The sequence below is a fragment of the Ovis canadensis genome, chromosome 4 (assembly GCF_042477335.2).
Source record: "Ovis canadensis isolate MfBH-ARS-UI-01 breed Bighorn chromosome 4, ARS-UI_OviCan_v2, whole genome shotgun sequence".
NCBI lineage: Eukaryota > Metazoa > Chordata > Mammalia > Artiodactyla > Bovidae > Ovis > Ovis canadensis.
Genome location: NC_091248.1, coordinates 112,812,777 through 112,839,415, shown reverse-complemented (window position 1 = coordinate 112,839,415; position 26,639 = coordinate 112,812,777). Strand labels below are relative to the sequence as shown.

The 26,639-nt window shown below is 41.1% G+C and overlaps 1 protein-coding gene across 1 annotated transcript in view; it reads right to left on the bottom strand.

The window, feature by feature from the left end:
* LRGUK (leucine rich repeats and guanylate kinase domain containing) overlaps nucleotides 1-23,095 on the bottom strand; it is a 103,463-nt gene extending 80,368 nt beyond the window's left edge. Inside the window, exons 1-5 of the mRNA XM_069586987.1 lie at nucleotides 22,769-23,095; nucleotides 14,999-15,106; nucleotides 12,412-12,493; nucleotides 8,470-8,570; nucleotides 5,317-5,398 (exon numbers count right to left, since the gene is read on the bottom strand). Of these exons, the coding sequence (XP_069443088.1) occupies nucleotides 5,317-5,398; nucleotides 8,470-8,570; nucleotides 12,412-12,493; nucleotides 14,999-15,106; nucleotides 22,769-23,089 (694 nt within the window). The 5' untranslated portion in view covers nucleotides 23,090-23,095. The remainder of the gene's footprint in view (nucleotides 1-5,316; nucleotides 5,399-8,469; nucleotides 8,571-12,411; nucleotides 12,494-14,998; nucleotides 15,107-22,768) is intronic.
* Between the last annotated feature and the right edge of the window lie 3,544 nt (nucleotides 23,096-26,639).

Genomic DNA, 26,639 nt, shown 5'->3' with positions numbered 1-26,639 from the left:
TACTCCTTGGAAGGAAAGTTATGACCAACCTAGATAGCATATTCAAAAGCAGAGACATTACTTTGCCGACTAAGGTCGGTCTAGTCAAGGCTATGGTTTTTCCTGTGGTTATGTATGGATGTGAGAGTTGGACTGTGAAGAAAGCTGAGCACTGAAGAATTGATGCTTTTGAACTGTGGTGTTGGAGAAGACTCTTGAGAGTCCCTTGGACTGCAAGGAGATCCAACCAGTCCATTCTGAAGGAGATCAGCCCTGGGATTTCCTTGGAAGGAATGATGCTAAAGCTGAAGCTCCAGTACTTTTGCCACCTCATGTGAAGAGTTGACTCATTGGAAATGACTCTGGTGCTGGGAGGGATTGGGGGCAAGAGGAAAAGGGGACGACAGAGGATGAGATGGCTGGATGGCATCACTGACTCGATGGACGTGAGTCTGAGTGAACTCCGGGAGTTGGTGATGGACAGGGAGGCCTGGCATGCTGTGATTCATGGGGTCGCAAAGAGTTGGACACGACTGAGCGACTGAACTGAACATTGAGTTATTAACATAATCGACTACAATCATATTGTCAGCACTACTGGTTTGATTAACCGATTTGTTTTTATTTTAAATAACTGCTTCTAATGTTGATAATTATACTTTATTTTAATTTTATTTTAAACAAAGGTGCATTTCTTTCCCCTCAAATAGATAATACAGATGCTCACTAAGGAAAGCTTGAACAAATTTAAGAAGTTTAAAATACATAACAGCTAAATTTCTAAAGCACTTAAAAAAGGACAAGTAGCAGCAGCAGCAGCAGAATGGTATCAGATTAAAAAAACATGATATTCAAAATATAATAGAGAAGGACTGATTAGGTTAGAGCTGTGGATCTCAAAAGTGTGGTCCTCAGACCAGCAATATCAGCATCACCTAGGAATTGGCAGAGGATGAGAAGGTTAGATAGCATTTCTGACTCAACAGGTATGAATTTGAGCAAACTCAGGGAGCGAGTGAAGGACAGGAGTCTGGTGGGCTGCCGTCCATGGAGACACAACTTAGCAACTGAACAACAGGAAATTGTTAGTGATGCAAATTCTCAGGTACCACTCCAGACTTACTTAAGCAAAAACTCTGGAGGATGGGGACCAGCAATAGGTGTTTTAACAAGCCCTCCAGGGAATTCTGATAGAGCTAAAGTTTGAAGTTTGGTAAATAATTATTTTCAAGGAAATTAATTTCTAATTTTCAAATTAAAAAAAATTTTTAATGGAAAATGGGTACATTGTTGGTCATATTCGGCCTGCTTCTATTTACTTTTACAACTTTGATGAATATTCTTAGAAACACAGGTCTGTGGTAGTCTGATACATGCCTCTGCTTATTCATGCTCTTGTACAGGTGTCTCCTCTTGAATCCAGGCTGCACCCATGACCTGCCTTAACCCAGAGAATACGGCAGAAAAGTCCTGGCTCCAAATTTAAGACGTAAGAAGGCCTGGCAGTGGCCTCTTTTGTGTCTTACAGCCCTGAGCTGCCATGTCTCCTGTAACTTCCTGATGCCCCTCTCTCAGAGATAACCCCTAGACTGAACTGCCTATTCTTTCCTTTCCCCTTTGATTTTATACCTAAACTATATTTGGTTTTATTAACAGCCAGCTGAACTGGCACATGGAAATAAAGTTCATTCATTTTCACTACTGTATGATAATGCTGTTGTATCAGTATACCATAATTTATTTATGCTCTCTCTTATCAAGGAGTATTTGGGCTATTTCAATTTTTGCTGTTATAAGCAATGTTGCTACGAGCATTCTTACACAAGCCTCCAGGTACACGTATGCTAAACTTCCTAGACATAAGAATGAAAGGGCTAGGTCACAAAATGTGGATGTTCAACCTTACAAGACTGCACAAAATTGCTTTCCAAAGTGGCTGAACTAATTTCACAACCATAGGAAGAAAAACAGAGATCCTCTTGACCTATGTGTTCTCCAACATGGGGTATTTTTAGATTTCTTACATTCTGCCAATTGAATGGCTGTGACACAGTATCTCATGGTCTTGAATTGCATTTCCCTGAGTACAAGTGAGGTTGACATGTCTTCATATGTTTATTAGTCTTTCTGATTCATTTTCTATAAAATTATTTTTACATACCTTCTCCCATCTTCATATCCAGGAATATAATATATTTCCCTTCAGCTATGTCTTTAATACTCTTCAATAAAGTTTTATTATGTTCCCTCTACAGGTCTTTCTCATCTTTAATAAGAAATATATTTTTGTAAATAGTGTTTCTTTTAAAAGTTGTGTTTTCTACTTGCTTGTTTGTGGTGTAGAGTAATGCAGCTGATTTCTGTTTATTGAAATCATATCCAACTATCTTGTTCAACTCTCAAAACTCTATTATTTCTAGTAATTTATTGCAAGTTCTTTTACCTATTCTCTGTAGACAATCACATCATCTACAAAAATGACTTTTCCTCTGTATCCAATCTTTATATTTTCCTTTAATTTCTTTCTCTTATCTTTTGGTACTGAGCAACACCTCTAAAACAATGATGGTTAGAAGTGGCAAAGGTAGTTGTCTTGCCTTGCATCCTTGAGTTTAAAGAGTGCTTTTAACATGACTCCAGTTGAGATAAAGTTGTTTCAAATATTTTTGTTGACATTCTTACCAAGTCGAGGAAATTTCCTATTACTAGTTTACTAAGTTTTTATTGTGAAGGAAAAATAGATTCTATTAAATTTTCTGTATCTGTTGCTCACATGATTTATTTCCCTTAATCTGTTCAAGTTATTAATGACATTTTAAAATCTGCTACTGTTAAACTCGCCTTACATTCATGAGATAAACGTAACTTGGTCATGGTATATTATCTTTTTCATATATTGTCAGATGCAGTGCGCTAATATTTTATTTAGGATTTTTACGTCTATATCACAAGTGAAATAAGCCTGCCATTTTCCTTTCTCTTATCTTCCCTTGTCTGGTTTGGGTATCAAAGTAATCTTATTAGAATGAACTGTGCATATGCCTTCTGTTTTAAATCTTTGAAAGAATTTGTTCATTTTTGAAAAGTCTGTTCTTCAAAGTTTGGGTCTGGTGGGGTTTTTGTGTGAAGATATTTTAATTCATTTTAATTTGTAACGAGTTACTTTAATAGTTATAGGACTACTCAGTGTTTCTATCTCCACGTCAGTGCTTTGGTACAGAACATGTTTCTAGGGATTTATTCACTTCATCTAAGTTTTCAAATGTACTGGCATTAAAAAGTTGTCTAGAAATTCTTTATCTTAAAGCTTTTTAGTCTTTTCAAAACTCTAATTACATAATTATACACAACATGATATGCCTGCACAGAACAAAAGAAAGAGGCATCGTTAGTACTGTTTAAAAACTAGCCTACCCTCATTCAAAGCTGTAAGCTATCTAAGAAGTTGTTTATGAAGGGCAGCTTGTTCTGGGTACTTGTCTTTGCATTTTTAAAAACCCAGGTGAGCAACAGTGCTATGGTACATTCTAATTTTGTGTCTATGTTTTGAATTTCAATCCATTCTGATATAGTAATTAAAGCTTTTTATATTTTGGAGAGAAGACTCCATTGTTACATCTAAAGTGAAGTTTTAAAAAAACCCTGATTTCTTCCTCCACTGACATTTACAAAGTCATAATAGTTTAGCTTTTTACATGGAAAGATAAATTTAGTAGAAATTGAGACTTTCATGATATGTTTTAAAGAGCATCTTCAGTCCAAAATACCATTGAAATGTTTTCTCTGACAATTCCATGCTGCACATGGAAGACTATTTTTCTGGGAGACAGAATTCCAGACTGCTGCATCACAGTGTCACTCAGGGTACCCTGGGGGATACAAGTGGCTCTTGATGCTCAATTTCTTCTGGTTGCTTGGGGCTTAGGGGGCAGCTGACTTCTAGACTAGTGCTTTTCAAGCTTTAGTATCGACTCACACCACCTGAGGGTTTTGTTAAAAATGCAGATTCTGATTTCTGAGGTCTGGGGTAGCCTCCAAGAGCCTGCATTTCTAAGAAGTTCCAGGCAATGCTGCTGGTACTCCTTGAGGAGCATTCTTCTAGATGGCCCGAGATGATGAGATCTCCAAGCCAGACTGCTTCAGGGCTGTCAGACTGTATCTCTTTGCAAATGCAATACACGTACGACAGTCAAGCATAAAGTGAAGGTTCTGTGAATGGGTGCTGTTACTGCGTACTACTCTTAGCTTGTCATCAAAACAAATCCTTCCCTCATTTTGTTTCATTTTGATCATTTTCTTATTAGGCAATGTTCAGGAACGCTTGCTTGTTTCAAGAGCACCATCTAAATTTCCACTAATTGCTCATTTTCACATATAAGTTCTAAAGAGAGTGATGCTATGTTTTAAGCTTTCCATCATATACGAATAAAGGGTTTTTCCTACAAAATATGTCTTCAAGAAAATGTATCTTCTGTTCTCCCTACATCCCCGCCTCATTACAAGTGTAGTGTGTAGTAGCTGCTGCCACATCCCTGGAATGAGGCACCCGAGGGCAATCAATTCATTCTCCACTCTGCCCCGAAAAATCCTCAGGTGGGTAGAAAGATACTTACCAAGAAAGAGAAGGCACTGCTCCCTTATCACCCAGAGAACATCAGTCTCTGGTGTAAAGAAGTTCAAGCTCATTAAACTCACAGATCCCCTGTCAACCCCTTAGGGTCCAGAAGCTGGAGTGTGTCAACTTGAAAGTAGGTGCTCTGTTTGCACGGGAGCCTGGCTCAAGAAACAGGTATGTTGCTAAAGTTGGCTATGAATCAAACGTTGTTGGTTTAATAACTTAAAACATTTTTTATGGAAGCACCGTTTGAAATACACTGGAGAAGACTGCTAGTTAAAGGGAGCTTTGTGTGAATTTTTCTGTAAAATAAATACTCATTTTGGTCATATCTGGATTTTCAGATACTGGATTTACATAAACTAGGGTACCAGTTTAAGTAAATTTGAAGAAGGGAGTTGGGTAAACAGAACTTCTTATCTGGTTCTAGAATTAAAAGTAAGCCTATGTTTATCAGAAGAATGACTGACTTCTTAGCTTTTCAGGTGTAAGAAAAAGCTTTCTTGGCAAGCTTTGCTTACAGTCTTACTCCATGGTCAGTAAGAAACCTTCCTTCATTTTGTGAGTATCAGTGCTGAGCCATTTCAATGAGTCACACATCCCTAGTATATTTGCCTATCCAGCACTACTTCACATCATCGAGTACACACGTATTAATTACATGTGTATTAACTACATGGACCTATTAACCAAACATTCCCTGTTACTCATTCAAAGGATACTGTCCAAAATTAGTTTCGTGAGAGACTCATATGCCGATAAACTGCACATTTCTGAAATTTGGTTGTAGGAAAAATCCACTTTCTGATGAGAGAAAGAGAGCAGGGTGTTATTCATCTTAACCACACAATTACAGGCACAAGAAGAATGTCTTTTCTGGTGAGGAGTTACCAATTCAAAATACACTCAGGCTGACTTACTTGCCCTGTGTGTAATCATTTCCTAGCTGGGACTCTGTCCACTTTGGGGGGAAGTAAGGGGGAGACCCTTCCCTGTGGCCAGTGCACACACCCCCCACAACAGAAACGCTTTCCATTTCTGCAGTCACTCTCCCCATTTTCAGCATTCACTTTAAACCTTCTTGATCTTCCTTCAGAACTTAACCTCAGCCTCACCCTTACTAACCACCATGTCTCATCTTCTCTAACTCCCAGTAGCCTCTGTACACCTAATGTATATGTATATCCTGTTTCCAGTTTCTTCACTTTCTCTGTTTCTATCTCAATTTACTCTCCCACATCACTCCCTTAAATGCAAGAAAAGTTTTTCTTATTTATCCCTCAAGCCAGGGGATACCTCTTCCACTCAGCACCCTTTCTCAAAATTGACTATTTTATTATAGGAAAGCATTTTCAAAAGTATCAGTTGTCCTTACTCAAAGATATGAGAAAGACAAACAACATTAAATAGCTTTAATTATTCACCTACTGGCAAAAGATGGAAAAATATTTTTAAACACTGCACTGATAACTTTGTTGGGCACACTGTAATCATTTTCTGGAAAACTATAAGCAATTATATAATAAGTACTATTCTTATCTTCTTTTGCCCTTTAAAACAGTAATTTTAACCCCCCCAAAGTACTAAGATTATTTTTATCAATATATTAAATACTAAATACTTTAATACTAAAACCTTTAAATACTGAACACTAAAAAATTGTTTTTGAAAACAGCTCAAGTGGAAAGAGCAGAAAACTGGTTAAATTGATTACGATACAGCAACAAGACTGCAGAGTCAGTAAAATAAGTGAATCATGTGAAGAAATAGAAATATGCAAATAAAATGCCATTAGTTCAAAAAGTCAGAAATAAAATTTTATGCATATACAAGTTGCAACTATGTAAAATGTATCCTATGACTGAATTAAAAAGTCAGTTTGGCATAACAAAATGAAGCTTCATGTTTACTTTTTTCTTCTATATAATAATGAAGGGCTAGAAATAAACTTCTAATTATCTAGGCTTATTTACAACTGACATTTTTTCTCATGATACCTATCTAACTACACCCCTGTCGGGACTCCATCCATCCATTTATTTACACTGGGCTTGTTGGGAGACCTTAAAAGGGTTAAGACACTGCCCTGATTCCCAATGGGAGTTCCATTGGAGCCCAGAGCTTGTAAGAAGGCCCATCAATCAAATGAAACTTCTTCACCTACTAAGAGCAAAATCATTTCAGCAAATATAAAAAGGGTACGAGTAAAGGCTCCTGTTCTTTGGGACACGTATGCTTTCTCTGGTTGGTGGCACAAGGCACTAAAATAATAAATGAAACGGAAGCAAAGCTTCCCTAAAGGGTGGGATATTATACACAAGCCTGATTTACTGGGGAAAAAAAAGGGCTTTGGGTCTCAGTCATGGGGTTCAGTGCCAGCCCTGTGACCTCCCAGCAAAGGTTAAGTAAGTTATTTAACCTTTTGTGTTCTGCAAACCCATGTGTAAAATGAGACCATCCCAGCTGCCTCACAGTTCTTGCTGGGGGGATCTGGTAAGATCCTGCATTGGAAACTCTGGAAGATCTCGATCGTTCCCCTCCCAGGTCCACAAAGGGGATCACTTAGGGTTCACATAGGGTTGAAGTCGGAGAAGGCAATGGCACCCCACTCCAGTACTCTTGCCTGGAAAATCCCATGGATGGAGGAGCCTGGAAGGCTGCAGTGCATGGGGTCGCTGAGGGTCAGACACGACTGAGCGACTTTACTTTCACTTTTCACTTGCCTGCAATGGAGAAGGAAATGGCAACCCACTCCAGTGTTCTTGTCTAGAGAATCTCAGGGATGGGGGAGCCTGGTGGACTGCCATCTACGGGGTCGCACAGAGTCAGACATGACTGAAGCAACTTAGCAGCAGCAGCAGCTCCCTGGCAGTGGAGAGGGTGTCAGATTCTTGACTTCAAATGGACCCAGAGGATACTTTGGATCTAAATTAATTTGGTTTCTAAATAAAGTAAAACTAGTAGATAATAAAAAGCAGTTGGTCTCCATTCTGCAAAATAAATTTTAATGAAACACTTGAGTCCAACCCCAGCTTGTTGCAACGGTTCCCAAATTCATCAGCATGTTACAGCCACGTGGGCGGGGTCCTTGAAAAATCCCCACACTCAGGCCTTACTTTGGACCACCTGAATCAGAATCTCTGAGAGTGGGGTCCAGGCATCAGCAGTTTTTAAAACTTCCCAGGTGATTCCAATGTGCAGAAAATTGGGGTACCATCAGTCTGTGATCTCTCTGCTTAATTAAGTATGGTCCATGGACCAGCAGCAATGGCTTGCCAGGACAGTTGTTAGAAAGGGGAGTCTCAGGCCCACCCCAGACCTGCGAGGTTAGAATCTCATTTTCACAAGAATGCCACATGAGCTATATTCACATTAAAGCACGAGACACTGGGTTCCACAGCAGAGTAAGCTGCTCCATCAATCAACATTCCTTGCGCTTTGTTCTGCCTCAGAAATGCAGAAGCATGTGCAGAGAAGCAAGAACGAAGATCTGAAATCACTGCTTCCTAAACAGAAGCTAAGGCTGGATCAATAAGAAGGCAAAACATAAGCCCCCAGGACATTTTTACAGATTTTTCAGGTACAAAATTGTTCCGCTATAACAAAAATAAACAAACAATAACTAGTATTTAAATGAAGCATAGAAAAAGGAAGGAAGTTAATTCTTTGGTTTGAACACTAGGTTTCAGCAAAGCTTCTGAAAAACATCTCCTGACTATCTTTTTTTCTAAAATAAATGATACGCAAGTCCTCCTCCTTTTTTAAAATTCGTTTCCCTGTACCTTATTCTCTCTGAATTCTCTTTGGATGCTGTTTGGCCTGTTAATGTATTACACTCAGCTAACACATGTAATTAGTGTATTAATAAAACCTACCTTGAGATTTTTGGGTGGCTTGAAATTGAAGAATGTTTTCAGGTGATTCTGAGAAGCATTAAGTTCTAGAAGATAAGGCATACAGCTCACACAAGACAAATCTAGGAGGAGGGACAGTGGAAATGAGTACAGAATAAGGTAAGCCAATAAAGTCAAAACTAGACAAAGTCATTAAACACAGCAAACATTCTATCAGGACATTTTAAAATTATGCTAGTTGCCAGCACAACTTAATTATTCCAGATGAATTAAATGAACAAAAATAGGAATATGCAAAACACCACACACCGCGCGCGCGCACACACACACACACACACACACACAGCATGGAAAGCACATTATGAGTCTACAATGCAACCGTCTTCTCTAGGGCCCCCACCCCCACAATGGAACTATTCTCCAGGGCCCCCTCAGCTCCCCTGTTCCCATCTTCCAGCACCTTCAAGAAAGAAATGGCCAAGGTTTCCTGAGTTCCAGCTCACTCTCCCTGGACTGCTAACAGTCAATGCTTCAAAAATGCCAGGCTTGGAGGAACTAAAGCTTTCCATAATCCTCTCGATAATTAGCCCCTGAATAACTGCATTAGGTCTTTTCGGAAAGACGGCAAATGCCACAATTAGTTCTTGGTTATAAATTGCATTTTGTTTCAGATGGGCTCAATCTTAAATCTCATTAATTATTTGAAGTGATTTAAATTATGGCTATTATTTTACTTTGATTCTGGGCTGGTTCAAAACCATGTCTGAGTTTTGCATTTTATCCCCAGCCAGTATTCTGTACCTAGAATACTAAGTAAAAGACGGCGGTGCTGATGACATGACATATACAACATAAGAAATAGTGAAGCGTGGTGCTGCTTCTCTCTGCCGCTTGACAGGAGACGGGCTTTGGGGCAGCAGGAGAATCAGGGAGAGACTCGGGAAGAGTCTCATCGTAAGGATTTACAGCACCATCTCTACCACTAATGCACATCTCCACCCATCTTTTCACTCTAGATCACACAATCAGCCATCACAACTCTTCAGAGGATGGCCTCTGGAGGAGAACACAGCCTCCACACCCCTGAAGCCCAGCAAAGTGCTTCTCCTTTCACCAGGTAACAGAGTCACCCCCAGGCCAGGAGAAGGGAGCATACCCGAACCCCGGGGTTGTACCATGAAGAATGTGGAGCTGGTAAGGTGAGGGTCCTCCCCACCCATCCTCTCGACATCTTAGCTTCTCAGGGTGGCAGAAGCCATGAGATTCCTACCAATTTCTACTTCATTTCTCTGGTCTAAACCTCAGCCTTCTTTAGCCTGTCTTTCTCATGAAATTACAAAACATTAAGACATCAACACTTTGGTGGGAATTCATGAGCAAATCCAAGAAGGCTGCCTGTAAGAGGAAAGCTAAGGAGAAAGGTAATAGCGTCACAGTTTTGCCTGTTTGCTACAGTTTTGCCTATTTGCGCCAGACAAGATCAGCTCCATGTCTGTCAGCGATTATCTCCATTGACTGTTTTCATTTCCACAGGCCCTGATGTCCCCTTGAAGTTGATTTTTCTGTGGGCAGGTAAGTGCTGTACTATGGAGCACTGTCTTAAAGTAGAAGCAGCAGCTACCACTTGGATCATGAGTACATTTCACATCTGGTGTATGCCCAGTGCTTTCGAATTACTCTGATAGAAAAAATTCACCATCTGGGTTGCTGGACTCCTCTCTCTACTCGGTGTAGTGACCTCGGTGTCCACCAGATGGCAGGAGCTCCTCATGTCTGCATCCGTGGTTCTCAAAGTGTGGTCCTGTCTCCGCTTTCAGGGCAAGTAATTCGAAATGCAAATTTTCAAGTCCTACCTCAGATCTACAGAATCAGAAAGTCTGAGGGTGGGGCACAGGTATCTCTGTTTTAACAGACCCCCTCCAGGTAATACTGATGCAAGTTGAAATCTGGTCCTTATCAGGCCATCAAAAAAGCTGTTCTCTTGAAAAGAAAAATATATACTATGCCTTACACATTGCTTTTGAATTGATGCTTTCAAACTGTGGTGTTGGAGAAGACTCTTGAGAGTCCCTTGGACAGCAAGGAGATCAAACCAGTCCATCCTAAAGGAAATCAACCCTAAATATTCATTGGAAGGATTGATGCTAAAGCTGAAGCTCCAATACTTTGGCTACCTGATGAGAAGAACCAACTCATTGGAAAAGACCCTGATGCTGGGAAAGACTGAAGACAGGAGGAGAAGGGGACGACAGAGGATGAGATGGTGGACAGCATCACCGACTTAATGGAGATGAGTTTGAGTGAGCTCCGGGAGATGGTGAAGGACAGGGAAGCCTGATGTGCAGCAGTGCGTGGGGTCACAGAATTGGACACGACTGAGCGACTGAACAGAACCGAGCGACTGTTGAGAACAACAACACAGGCTTCCCTGGTGGCTCAGATGGTTAAGAAACTGCCTGCAGTGCAGGAGACCTGGGTTTGATCACTGGGTTGGGAAGACCCCCTGGAGAAGGGAATGGCTACTCACTCCAGAATTCTTGTCTGAAGAATTCCATGGACAGAGAAGCCTGCCAGGCTACAGTCCATGGCATCGCAATAGTTGGACACAACTAACACTTCCTCCTTTCACTTATTTCACTCACAGTAGGTTCTTGGACACTTGATGAGTTAATAGAAGATGACATATAAGATTGAAGGAGACTGATATGAAGAGGAAGGCTTCATTTGCTCCCAAGGACTACTTGCTCAAGGGGTAAAGGTCTGAAGCCACATTTCTTTCCCTTTCATCAAGCACTAAAAGCTCCTGGAGTCCCTGCAACCCTTTAACTAGTAAGTGAAAACAATCTTGGAGGTGGGAAGAGCCTGCTAGTAACACTAAAAAGTCTTTCTGATGATATGATATCTGGGAATTGCCTTAAATAGCCCTGGGGAAGGGAGCAGGGGAGGACGGGTGAGGTAAGAGGGGCCATGGGTTGATTATTGTTGAACCTGAATATTCATTACAAACCTCTCTACTTGTGCACGTTTGTAATTTACAAAAAAAAATTTTTATGAAACTAGAAAAAAAATCATGGAAAGTGTTTCAAAACAGTAGCACTTTAGAATTAAAATATGCTGGAATGTGTCTTAGCCATTGAAAAGTGAATTTTAATTACTGCAGTCAAATGAAAGGAAGAAATCAGAAAACGAATCAGAGAAGACCATATCAGCAACCCTTAATGGTCTTAAAAAAAGAGCTAAAGAAGTGAATGGAAAGGTTATCAGTGAAGAAAAAAGCAGGTCAGAAATTTCAAATAAGATCAGAAAACTATTACAGAAGCAAGGATCAAGCTTTGAAGAAAATGTGACTAATTTCGTTAAATGTGAGCTAGGTATCACAACAGATACCTTATACGGAACCATAAATGGCAGGGTTAGACCTGTAAGAACCCACTAACTACATAGAGAGAACGAAGAGAGGGGGAAAAAAATATTTCTGAATCCCTGGTGCTCAAATAAGAACAGAAGCAGCATGCCAGGATTAAGATGTAGATACAAATGCAAATTAAAGAAAAGCATCCATTAAAGGGAAAAGAAAAAGGACTAATTCCTCTCCGCTGAATAAACTAATAGAGGGAAAGAAATGGGAGCCATCAAATATTCAGGAAGCACTAAAGAAGTAACGATCCATCTCTGGAAAGGAAAGAGCAAGCGTTCCATCTGATACTCTTCAATATCATTGAATGTGTCTCAACCATCACATAATACAGTATATTTGCTGACCTCTGCATTTTTCTTTTCTCGTGAGTCAGAGGTGCTTTTTTTTTTTCTTCTTCTCATGGAAAATAGAGCATTAATGTATAAACTGATCCATAATAGCATTTATATCAAGTTTGGTAGTGTTAAAGTATATTGCCCTCTGCAAAGCTTAAATTTTGTAATAATTCAGTGATCTATCAATTTACTAGAATGACAACAACATACCTTCAATTTTATTTACTGAAAGATCCAACTTCTGTAGGTGAACATATCCACAGAGGATACTAACGTCAGTTAAATCAAGATCCTGAGAAAATAAAAGGCAAATGACTTTAATGTGGCTTTAGCAGAAGAGTACTCAGGCTTCTCAAGATATCTGGAAATAAAAGTTGATGGAGAAATCCAGAATTTCCTTTGAAAGTATTGTAGGAATGAGAGGATAAAACCTGAAGCCTATTACTAATAGGATCTCAAAAGAGACTACAAACTCCATCAAAAATGCATTCCTCTGAAGGAAATAATAGCTTGGAAAATTAGGGTTGTTAGCAAGAACAGATACAACATGAAAAGGCAAATTAAAGCAGTGTTCATGAAGACCTTTAGAGCAGAGTTTTATATTTTATAAAAACATGCACACACATAAAAGCAATAAAGCCAAAGCCTTTATCTTGTAGAAGAAAAGAAAAAGCAAATGCCTAGAATTCAAACAAAGTGTAGACAAGTTCACACCTCATCAAGCGATCATTAATAACAATACTTGCTACACTTTTTCTCAGGCTTGGTTTTCAAAGCTCTCTCACAATAATCTCATCTGATCAAACAAACCTGTGAGATCTGTAGGGCACATTATCCCCAATGGAGTGAGGAGGCATGTGGGGTACAGAGAAGTACACAAATAGCTTAAAATCACTTAGCAAGTCAGTGATAGAGAAGCAACTCCAAATTTCCAGAATCCAAGTCTCAGATGCTCTCCAGGAAATCTTGCATCTACTGAACTTCCTGAGGGGTTGGAGGGGAATTTGGTCACTTGAAACAAAGGTTCACATCACTGGTCTACGCTGTGATGCCAGAGTCAGACAAGCCAATCGATAAAGTGTCATTATAAGCAAGTTCTCAAATATGAGAATGATAAGAATGTTTAAGGAAGGCCACTAGAACAGTAATTATCACTAAGAAACCTACTATGTACAAGGCATTAAGCTTGGCATGATGAGAAACACATATAATGATGGACTAGAGCTATATTTAGCCCTTATAAACTTACAACTTTGGGGAGGAGAGAGACTGTGCACACAAATAATAAAAATAAAAAATAATAAAAATAATATTTATTAATTTATTAATTAATTTATTTACAACTTTGGGGAGGAAACTGCACACAAATAATAAAAATTAAAAATAATAAAATAATATTAATTTATTTATTAATTTATTTACAACTTTGGGGAGGAGAGAAACTGTGCACACAAATAATAAAAATAATAAATAATAAAATAATATTAATTAATTTTTATTATTTTTAATAAAAATAATAAAAATTACATGTAACATAAGTAAGATATAAGGGGGGAAAATCACTAACCTGGCCAACCCTAAGAAAGTGTATTCAGTAAGACAGGTTATTAGGGCAAAGTAAATCAACATATAATATCTCAAAGGTAAGGAGGTCAGTGACTAAGTTAAGCTTCAGTCCATCCAGCTGAAATGATTTAAAGAATTGTGCTTTTTTGCAGATCAGTTTAAGGCAGGTACTGGGTATGTAAGTAGAATTTTGATTCGAAGGAACTTATGTGGAAAGGTACTGGCTGCAGGAACTATCTTCCATTCCAAAGCCTAACACAGTGCAACACGCCCAAGGCGCTCCCTGTATGTTACTGCCTGACTCGCAGAGTCATCCCTAAAATGCCGTGAAGTGAAAAGAGTAAAATACGAGAGCCTCTGTCTGCTGTTGTCAAGGGACATGCCGTGAAACCAGCATGGGCGAAAGGGGCTTTAACATTTCTTAGGTAGCTCGCTTGTTCAAATCTAAGACAAAACAGCCTTGCTATGAATTATATATGCTTGAGCCAAAGTAGGGTGCCATAGCAGAATTTCAGTGTGCTTTCTTCACCAGCATCTCTGCACTTACTCTGTGGACCTCCAAGGAGGAGTTAATGCTTTACAATATGAGGAAGCAGAAAGAGATAAATGGCATTTTTGTGTCTATTAAGAAACGAAATGAGGACAAAAGCTGAAATCCTAAGTAATCTGCTCTTACAGCTTCTCTTATGATAAATTTAGAGCCAAGATTCTGTGCTAGTATCAAAATCTTATAAATTGATGAATAACAATACGTGTTTTCTTTCATAATAGATATCTTTTGGAAAATGAGCTATAGCTCACAGCTACATATTTATGGGAGGGGGGCCAAGTCAATACCAAAATACTTTGTTCCCCTGGATTCAGATATAAATTTTAGTCCTGCCACTGATCAGAGGGAAAAAAAAATTCTTAAAAGAGTTTTTGATTGGTTTTACAGAATCAAATTCAACCTCCTAGAAGGAAAGCATTGATTACTAAAAAATAGACTGCTTAAGATGAAAGAAACAGACTGTGAGGAAATGAAAACAAAGGAATTGGGGGGAAGGCAGCTGATTGCTGGACTGGCCAGGGCTCTTTGATGTCAAACATAAATAACTCATTGCCATTTTCTGTCAAATGCAAGACTCAGAGATTTGGGACCACCAAAATAACTGTGAGTTAGCAGAGAACATGGATATGGTCCAACCAGGGTCGAGATGGAGCCACGCAATGGTGACCTTGTTATACTCACAGATAAAGTCAGGCTGAGGTAGACCTGCTCCGTCCCAGAGCCTGAGCGCCCTAGTTGGTAGAGCTTCTCAGCCACGACCTCCTCCCTCAGGACCCCATCAAATCCTCCCTGCAAAAACAAAACAAAACAGACAGGTGGACAAAGAAAGGACTTCCATTAGAAAAGAAAAAATCCGCTTCGTCATATCTAGCACTTATTTAGTATATTACACATCTGGGAGCTGAGACTTCCAATTTTACTGGCCCCCAAGACAACTGTGTTGAAGACCCATGCATATTACATACAATTAAAAAATGTATCTATCCAATCAATGTCTCACTGCTGATAGCTTTGAATGCCGTTCGGTGCTAAGAGCTCTCAGTGGGTCCACTCACTGATCCTCCTAACAGTTCTAAGGGAGGTACTCTTAGCTCCTTTATACAACTAAGGCTCACATACCAAGACTAGCCTGAAACCACAGAGCCCAGAATACAAACCAGAATCTGCCTGACCGTAAGGCAGTTCTAACCACTAACTGCACTTGACTGCTTGTCCACACCCTAAAGGAGGGTTGCACCACATTAAGGTAATGACTTCTCTACATCTGGCATTCTTGTTGGAGAAAATGGGTCCTCGGGTTCACTTTGCCTTGGCTAATCTTGTTGGAGTCATACCATTTACAAAATTAAAAGGGTAATAATTTCAAGAAGGAGGCTGGTCCTTAGTCTACAGACATCATGAACCAGTGGTGGCCCAACACCCCCTCTCCCCATTCTCCCCAAGAGAAGAGATAATAGTGCTGTGTTTGAGCTGCTGGCCACTCTGTAATGACAAACACATTAACACTAACATCAGCATTAGGACACAAAAGAGTAATTTTTTAAGTCACAGCAATACAACTATCAGTGTAACTGGTACGTGGACTATGAAGGCAAAACACTCTTTCAGGTGTTTTGGATCACTTTACATTAACTTGGGAATCAGAAGTGCTGTTCAGACTGCTCGTACTGAGGACATAAGTATGTAGGGTGGTGCTATTGTGAAAAGTTTTTATTTCCTCTCAAATTTCCACTATCTTGTTGCTATTTTTCAGTAGCTCCGTCGTGTCTCACTCTTTGCAGTCCCATGGACTGCAGGCTTCCCTGTCCTGCAGGGAAGGACTCATGTCCATCGAGTTGTTGATGCCATCCAACCACTATCTTAGAGAATCAAACACAGCTCACAGTTGGGCAGGCTTGGTTTGAAGCCCAGATCCGCCATTTTGAATATATGACTTTGAGAGACAAAGTTTTCTCTGAGCCTCATATTTTTCATCTGTAAATAGGGTATCTTATTACTTTCTCTTAATGTTTTAAAGATAATTAAAAGTAACTGTGAACATAAAGCTCTTAGCACAGTGCCTAGAACACAGCAAGTGTTCCCAATGAATGGGAGCTGTTAGTATGAATTGATGAACTGAGAAATTCCACATCTTAAGGTCTCATTCATTGATACCAATCAATCTGTTCACAAAATGGGGGAAAGAGATCTACTTTTCACAACAGTTACTATTTTTTATAGATGGCCTGGGAAGGAATTGAGGTAAGACAGTGCCACCTGACCTCTCAAACTTTCCACACGGCCCACTCCCTCCGGCTCCTGTAAACTAGATGCCACAGCATCCCTTCCTCACAGTAGATCTGTTTTTCAACACAGCCGTTGATACAGAGACTGGCCTCATGGTCAGCATTGTCCCAGACCTGCAGGGCAAGACTCTCCATGGCTCCCCCTCACACCTCTTTAAGTCCCTGCCATTTCTCAGTGCCGTCTCTCCCTCCTGGTCTCTGGTCATTTGCAGACCTTGACCGGCCCAGTCTGCATGCTGGGTGGCTTCAGAATCCCTGAGGAAGGCCACTCACCATCCCAACCGCTCCAAGCACACACACACACACACACACACACATACACACACACACACATACATACACACACACGTTCCTTTACTTTCTCAACTCAAACATTTAAAAATGGATCCAGATAACTTCAGCCACTCACTCCCCTGGCTGTGGCCTGGACCCAGTCATCACGCTAAACTGCTCCACCTTAGAAACCTTGGACCTCAAATCTTCCGTGGCTCTCGGATCCCACAGTTGCTCATTTGGTCACTAACCACAGCAAAATTTCCAGTCTGATTCATCTACCCCTTTCTCCGAGTCTATCTGTCCCCTCCCAACTATATACTTCCTTCCTGACTGGGTCTCCCATGGGCAATTTCAATGTCTCTCTACCCTCAAGTCTCTGCCTCCTTGTCCTGACTGCAACTGTACCATGCAAAGCCAAATCTGAATCAACCTCACAGTCAACCCCTGCATTGAGGCAGGGATTATGCATGTTCATTATCCATTTGGGATAAAAAAAAAACTTCCTAGCATGCCAAGCACATGCTAGACAAGTATGTAAATGATTTCAGGACTTGCATAAACTACTATAGAGGTGGGTAGGGTGCTTTGACTAGCAGAGTTCCCATTTCAAGGCAGTTCTAGTGAGGAGTAGGGGGTTAGCAAAGGCTTCCTTGGAGAGACAGCTATTGAGACCCGAAGCTGTGAGTTATTCTGACAAAGGAGAAGAAAGGGCAGAAAAGGGCCAAGAAGGGTACTGTGGGCCCAAGTTCAGTTCACTTCAGTCTCTCAGTCGTGTCCGACTCTTTGCAACCCCATGAATCGCAGCACGCCAGGCCTCCCTGTCCATCACCAACTCCTGGAGTTCACTCAGACTCATCCATCGAGTCCGTGATGCCAACCAGCCATCTCATCTTCTGTCGTCCCCTTCTCTGCCTGCCCTCAATCCCTCCCAGCATCAAAGTCTTTTCCAATGAGTCAACTCTTCGCATGAGATGGCCAAAGTACTGGAGTTTCAGCTTCAGCATCATTCCCTCCAAAGAAATCCCAGGGCTGATCTCCTTCAGAATGGACTGGTTGGATCTCCTTGCAGTCTAAGGGACTCTCAAGAGTCTTCTCCAACACCACAGTTCAAAAGCATCAATTCTTCAGTGCTCAGCTTTCTTCACAGTCCAACTCTCACATCCATACATGACCACTGGAAAAACCATAGTCTTGACTGGACGGACCTTTGTTGGCAAAGTAATGTCTCTGGCACAAGGGACATGTACAAAACTGCAAAAGCAAGCATGGCCCACTGGGGAAACTACCGAGAGTTCAAATAGCTAAAGTGTAAGGTTGGGTGGGGAAGACAGTACCTAATACATGGAGGGCACGCAAACATGGGCTGAACGAATTAATGAGCCTACTCCGTGCCCGCTTCTGAGTGAGCCAGCAAAGACCCACAAGCATGCATTCTGGTGCCACACTTGAGTCAGCTTCTTGCTGGGGTGGCAGAGGAGGACAGTTCCTTCTTACACAGGGTCCTGCTCCCTTTCCCCAGAGACCATGTTCAGGGACCATCAATAGTACTATCTTGTGTTTGTGGTTTAACCAGTCACTCTCCACTGCCCTTCTCCAAGCTGTCACTTCTCCAGCTCTATGAGCATGTGAGTCCTTTCTGTCCTCCAAGGGGCCTTTGGGTCCTGCATGTTCCTTCAGCGATAGCTGGAGTTTCCCTTAATAGCCAAGCTCCTCCAGAGTTGCTGTTTTACTCTTCAGTTTCCCCTTGCTCACTTCCCACTCATGTCTCAACTCACTTCAGCGAGGCTGCAGGCTTCACCACATCACAAAATGCATATGGGCTGAGATCCCCCATGGCCCACAAATGGCCCTTTTCATGGTCCACTTACCCTCTTGGCAATGTAACCCTCTCCCCTGTTCTTGAGATTCTTTCTTGCTCTGACTTCTCACCCATACAGCTCTTCTTTCTTCTTTTTCTCTTACCAGTCCTTTCCAGTTCCCTCCCCTAACCCCAGATCCTCTTCATCTTCTGAGATACCTGTATCCCAGGGTTTTTTTCCTTGGCCCGCCCCTTCTCTTCTTTCTTCTCTTCCTGGATGATCCCACAGACTCCAGTGCTAATGATTCCCAGGTCTCTGACCCTCTCCTGATTTCCATGATTCACATGCCCACCTCCTGACTGCACAGCTCCACCTGTCATTGTTTCCCATGGTAGTTAGTGGTCCGATACCCCCCTGGAACATTCCATAGACTTGACAGTTAACCTAGACTTCCCATGATCAATTAGTGTCTCATTCTAAATATATATTCATCACTAGCTTCCTTTCTATTCCAGTTGCCTTAATCCAGACTCTTGTCTCTCCTGCACAGATGCTGCTCAGCTTCTCACTAATCTCCCTGCCTCCAGATTTACCACCCTCTAATCTAACCCTCTCGGCCACAAGAGAGGCTCCCTACTGCTTACGAGTCAAGTCCACAGTCCCTACAGCAGCCCAGTGTGTGTGTGCCTCAGTTGTGTCTGACTCTGTGCAACACTATGGACTGTAGCCTGCCAGACTCCTCTGTTTATGGGACTCTCCAGGCAAGAATACTGGAGTGGATTGCCTTGCCCTCCTCCAGAGGATCTTCCCAACCCAGGGCTCGAACCTGTGTCTCTTTTATTTCCTGCATTGGCAGGAAGGTTCTTTACTACTAGCACCACCTAGGAAGTACAACAACCCAGAGCTCTCCACAATCTGGCCTCCGACCCATCTACCTTTTCTGTTCTTATCTATAATTCATCACTTGGAAAGGTGCCATCTGCCTGCCCATACCCGACCTCTGCACTCAAACAAGGGTTTACTTCCCTTCATGTCTTCCACCAGCCCTATAACCCGGCTATCACTGTAGGCATCTGTTCACAGGCTGAATAGCTATGGTTTCCTCACAGTCTTATCTCACCCTGAGAGCTGGGACCTTGCATGTCCTCCATCACACTCTCATCTTCCTCAGTCATCACTGTTGCTATTATGTATGACACATAAAATCTTTTGAGAGCCCACACTGTATCAGACACAATACTAAGAACTTTAACACAGACTTTCCCATTAGATTTGATGCTTATAACTATTCAATGAATAGGCATTATTAGCCACATAAAGTTATTGGCAAAGAGTGGCTTTCACACAGCAGAAATGTATTACAGGCCCAGACACTTCTTCTGACCTATATCATCAGAAGAGTACTTCCCACAGAATAATCGTTCATGAATGTTTGCTTCATGAATGTTTGTTCCATGAAGGCTGAATTAATGAAGTCAATTGATAGGGTGTAGTAGGAGAAGGCGATGGCACCCCACTCCAGTACTCTTGCCTGGAAAATCCCATGGATGGAGGAGCCTAGGGCTGCAGTCCATGGGGTCGCTAAGAGTTGGACACGACTGAGCGACTTCACTTTCACTTTTCACTTTCATGCACTGGAGAAGGCAATGGCAACCCACTCCAGTGTTCTTGCCTGGAGAATCCCAGGAATGAGGGATCCTGGTGGGCTGCCATCTATGGGGTTGCACAGAGTTGGACACGACTGAAGTAACTTAGCAGCAGCAGCAGCAGTTAGTAGATAAGAACAGGTAAGTTATTACTTGTGTTAGTATAAATGATATATTGTGCTCAGTAGCTTACACACAGGATCTCATTTAATTTTCACAACTCTCCTGTGAGGTAGGTGTTGTTTTAATTCCCATACTGCGGATGAGATGCAGAGAGTATAACTTGCTCAAGATCTCACAACGAACAAAAGATTTTATACAAATATCTAATTCCAAAGGCAACATTCTGAACAGTACTCTGCCCGACCTCCTTCAAGTTCACTGAGCCTAATTACATTATAGGCACTTTGTCATTTTGACCATCAGAGCCTTATAAATCTTAATCAGGCTAGGATATGGAAAATAAATCACTGAACAAAAAAGTTCAGATATTTCCTCTTAAAACTTTTCAGTTTATTCAACATAAAAAAACATATGAGACACTATAAAAACTAAAATAGAATGTGAGGACATAAAATAAATATTAATATTTGGAACATAAACAAAAGAAATAATACACTTTTCCCACACAGAGCCTACAAGTAACAAAGGATTAACTAGTTCAAGTCAATCCCCTCCCCCTCTATGGTTTTTAATGGCATACTGAAGACCGATTAACAATGGCATTAATGAACCCCATAGCTGAAGAACACAAGTTAATTAGAATAATAAAGTAAACTGGTGATTCCTGTGTTAATTCCTCTGGGGTGAAAGATGGTAGAAACCATATAAACATCTCAAAGTTGTAAAAACATTGCTACAGTTTTGCAACAGTCACTATTACGCATGGCAAGTAAATCAACAAAAGATGAACAAAATAAGTAATAATTTTCCATGGCTCACTTTTAAGAAAAATTGAGGTTTAGCCCATGTAAAAGGAGGGAGGAGAAGAAGAAAGGCAGAAGACTGGGGAGGAGAGGAATGTGAGGGTAGGAAAAAATGGGCCAAATGTGGAAACTGAACAAAAGGACATTACAAAAGAAGGGAACCCAAGCAGGGACACGGTGTAGACAGTCAGTGGCAGAACCAGAGAGACAGAACACAGTGCAAGTTAGAGGGGAAAACAAGAAAAAATAAGACAAGTGAGGAATGGAGATGAGGACAGGCATAAAAAAGAGAGACCTGTTTGAGTTCAAGGGGGAAAGAAAGGTGACTAGGAAATGAAAGGTACAATGAGACAGAGAGGGTGTCAGAAAAACATCACAGAACCAGATGTTGGAAAGTGTTTCTCTATTATATCTACTTCTGAAAAGAGTCTGAAGCAATTTATACTATCACAGAGGAAGAAAGGGAAGATAAAAATGTAATCTAGAGAAAAACTATCGAAATTAAGAAAATTTTTAAATTAAGGGGGAAAAAAATGTTATATTTCCTGGCAGCCAAGACAAAGAGGAAAACCTAACAGTTTACTAAAAGAAAGCAAATCAATTTACATTTTTAAAGAAAGCAAACAGTTCATTAGGAAGTCAAGAGAAGGAATTGGTACAATATGAAGTAGAAAGGGACAAGAAGGCAGGTAAGGAACTAAGGAAGGAATAGGATGATGATAAGTGTAAGAAGTGGAATTGGGTGCTGTTTAGATGAGACACTGTAGAAAAGAGGGAATTTGTATTATCAGTGTAAAAGGCCAAGCTGCCAACAGGTATCACTGATGGGAATGTTGGGACATTCCCCAAATCCTAAAATATTCTCACAGTGAGTGGTGCGTGCATGTGTGTGTTGTCTGTATAATGTATTATATACCCCTGGCATAAGTAATATATAAAACTTTCAAGACACTTGGTCTTTGAGGAATAAAATGGGCTTTCCTTGTGGTTCAGCTGGTAAAGAATCTGACTACAATGTGGGAGACCTCAGATCGATCCCTGGGTTGGGAAGATATCCCGTAGAAGGGAACAGCAGCACTTAAGATTACTTCAAGAGGGGTTTTGGGGTTTGTTTGTTTTTCCTAGAGGAAGGAGGATGAAGGGACTAGAAACTGAGGAGAGTGTTGGAGTATTTCACAGTCATGACGAGAAGGTACAGAGGGTGCAGAGGTGGAACTCTTGTCAATTCACAACGCTGTAGAGGTATAATTTTGAAAAAGTTAAAGTCACAACTCTCATACAAATAGATACTTTTTTAAAGGACGCTGAGTAACGACTCTTAAGGAATCACATGTGCTAATGAAAAATTAAGGGTGAGGAAATGGGCTAACAGAAATGGGGAGGAGAGGAGGGGAGTCTCGGAGCAGTAAGGAAGACGCACTCCTGGAGCCCTAGGAATGGGGCTCAGCCGCAGGCTGGTGAAGGGGTTCTGACCGCTGGAGAAGGAACTGAGGGGGTGAGGGGTGGAGGGAAGGCACACCTCAAAATTCAGCATTTCGGAATCTGAGGACTCCTCGGATTCCACTTCGCCCTCGCCGTCGCCCTCGCCCTCTTCCAGGTCGTAGTAATCTCTGTCCACGTCTGACTCCTGATAGCGGTGAATGAGGTGCTGGAGCAGGTAGGAGGAGGCTTTGCATAAAGTATTTTTCGGTCTCTGACCCATGGGAAAAGGAGACCAGCAAGAGTGACGATCCTTTTCTGAGTGCAGCACTTTAGACTGCGCTCCAGTTCGTGAAATGCTCATGCCTCCCTGGAGGGAGGAAGGCTTCGGAAACTTGGGCTCTCTCCCGGAGGTCGCCATCTTGTTTACAGGGGTTGCCTAGGAGATGGACGCCCAGGGAGGAGGTGCCGCAAGGGGTTTCGGGGGCTGTAGTCTGCCCCTCGTGCGTTCTCCCTTTCAGCTTGCTTTGCCACTGTATTTCAACTTGGCTTTCTGTCCGCTTGCTGTGATCTTTCTTTTTTAGTCTGTTAAGTCGTTGGCTCTGCTTCTTTTGGCTTGTCTTTCTTGTTTTTCATCTTTTTTCTCTGCGCCCCCCCTTTTTTTTTAGTGTTCAACTGTTTTCTCTCGACCTCGAGACCCCTCTTGGAGATTTTTCATCCCACCCTGAGATCACTGGTGAGCGCACCATCCTGCTTCCTTCATGAAGGGTCTTTATGTACTTAGTGTTAGATGTCTGTAAAGCTGTCTGTCGGAAAGTTTATAACACTGAAATTTTACTCTCTGCAGAGTGCAGTGCACATACATGATATAGAAGGCATGGCTCCTGTCCTTATGATTTAATTGCAGATAATAAAGAGAAACTACCAAACGATGACTGAGAGCTGGTTGGCAGTTAATTTACATTTTTACCCCCAAAATAATAAGCCATGTCCTTGGGGAGAAAAACTGGCAGTGGTTTAACAATACAAATACAGGGGGGAAAAAACGACTGTCAAACTCCCATTTTATCTGAAAGCCTCTGTAAAACTATTAGCATTGCGTAAATAACTGTATTAGTCAATGATTTGCACTGGTAATAATTTTTACCTTGTTGCATAGGTTCTCTTTGCAGTTTTATAAAATACTCTTGCAAGATTACAAAGCACGATTTTATGCTAGTGTGATTTCATGTGACCTAAATCCCATAGCCTTGAGCTCCACAAAGTAGGCACTGTATAGAAAAGCAGAATGAAAATTATGGAAACTATGATCACCATAGTGATGACCATAGAGATCCTTGTGGGAAGGTCGCTCTCATCCTCCTGGCCTTACAGGCCTTTTCTCCATGCTTCAGTGATAGCAGTTGCAAATACAAAATGATCCTGTCAATGGCTGTCAGGGGAGAAGTACAAAAAAAATCTTTATGGACACCAGCCATTGACTCTTATTTTTCTCAGGGCTTGAGGGCCCATTAAAACTGACAGAAAGCTTTCAGAATTACCTTCCTTCATTATCTTGCTGGCCATAAATGTAAAGGCCATAATTAAAGTATCTCTTTCTGCTAGGCTCATCTTACTGCTTGCCTGCTTCTTTTTCCACTGGGTAGAATATTCTTCAAAGGGGTTTTTCTCTCTACCCTCAGCCCCATAAGACCTGGCTGGCTAACTGACACAAGGATGAAGAGGGAAGAAAGTATAAAAATGGAAAAACTCAGTGTGATTTTTGTAGTCTCCAATAGCTTAGCATTACTACAAACAAAGCTAGTGGAGGTAATAGAATTCCAGCTGAGCTATTTCAAACCCTAAGAGATGATGCTATTAAAGTGCTGCACTCAAAATGCCAGCAAATTTGGAAAACTCAGCAGTGGCTACCATGCTGGAAAAAGTCAGTTTTCATTCCAGCCCCAAAGAAAGACAATGCCAAAGAATGTTCAAACTACTGCACAACTGCACTCATCTCAGACACTAGCAAAGTAGTGTTCAAAATTCTCCAAGCTAGGCTTCAACAGTACGTGAACTGGGAAATTTCGGATGTTCAAGCTGGATTTAGAAAAGGCAGAGGAAAAAGAGATCAAATTGCCAACATCTGTTGGATCATAATAAAGCAAGAGAATTCCAGAAAAACATCTACTTCTGCTTTATTGACTATGCTAAAGCCTTTGACTGTGTGGATCACAACAAACTGTGGAAAACTCTTTAAGAAATGGGAAATACCAGGCCACTTGACCTGTCTCCTGAGAAATCTTATGCAGGTCAAGAAGCAACAGTTAGAACTGGACATAGAACAATGGACTGGTTTCAAATTGGGAAAGGAGTATGTCAAGGCTGTATATTGTCACCCTGCTTGTTTAACTTATATGCAGAGTACATGAGAAATGCTGGGCTGGATGAAGCACAAGCTGGAATCAAGATTGCTGGGAGAAATATCAATAACCTCAGATATGCAGATGACACCACTCTTATGGCAGAAAGCAAAGAGGAACTAAAGAGCCTATTGATGAAGGTGAAAGAGAGTGAAAAAGCTGGCTTAAAACTCAACATTCAAAAAACTAAGATCACGACATCCAGTCCCATTACTCCATGGCAAATAGATGGGGAAACAATGGAAACAATGACAGACTTTATTCTCTTGGGCTCCAAAATCACTGCAGATGGTGATTGCAGCCATGAAACTAAAAGATGCTTGCTCCTTGGAAGAAAAGCTATGACCAACCTAGACAGCATATTGAAAAGCATAGACATTACTTTGCCGACAAAGGTCTGTCTAGTCAAAGTTATGGTTTTTCTAGCAGTCATGTATGGATGTGAGAGTTGGACTATAAAGAAAGCTAAGTGCCAAAGAATTGATGCTTTTGAACTGTGGTGTTGGAGAAGACTTGGGCAGTCCCTTCGGCTGCAAGGAGATCAAACCAGTCCATCCTAAAGGAAATGAGTCCTAAATATTCTTTGGAAGGACTGATGCTAAAGCTGAACCTCCAATAGTTTGGCCACCTGATTCGAAGAGCCGACTCATTAGAAAAGCCCCTGATGCTGGGAAAGATTGAAGGCAGGAGGAGAAGGGGATGACAGAGGATGAGATGATTGGATGGCATCACTGACGAGATGGACATGAGTCTGAGCAAGCTCCGGGTGTTGGTGATGGACAGGGAAGCCTGATGTGCTGCAGTCCATCGAGTTGCAAAGAGTCAGACAGGACTGAGTGACTGAAGTGAATTGAATCAGCATTTCCAGGAAAGTTAGTTTTGCCAATGTCAGTCTATTAAGAAAAGTGTCAAGGCAGAGTTAGGTAGGACTTGTCGAACAGTAATTTTCAAAAGGTTAAAACAGTGATTGTCATACAAAAATAAAAACACCTGTGAAGGATTTTATTAAACTCATTAATTAATGAAGGAACCAGCAAGATGGTAATGGAGTATTCATTGTCCACACAAAAAGACATTCTGAAAAAAGGCCACTAGGTTAGAGATAAAACTGGTTTATGCCCTACAGGACATTAAACTATTATAGCCTTTGGTGTTAAATATTTCTATGCTTTCTCTCTTTTCACCTTCACATCTACTCTATCACCATTCAACAGATAAGGTAACTGACGCACAGAGAATTTAAATAAATGGCCCAAGGACAAGCACTGGTGTTGCAATCCAAGTCTAGAATGACCAAATCCACTGTATACCTTCAACTACTATTTTTGCAGGTGGAAAATGTGAGGCAAGGTAAAGGTCCACAAACTGTCTCAGAAGAAAAAAGAAAACATGTAATCAGCTAATGTTCTTAAGTGTAAATAGATGAACTCACTCAGAGAATAACTCTTTCGTATAGAACCATAGCATGTCAGAACTACTAACAGAAAGAACTTAAAAGTCCATTTTATCCCAACTCTCCCTTTTACAGACGAGAAACTGATGGCCCTCCAGGAATAATAACTTGCCCCA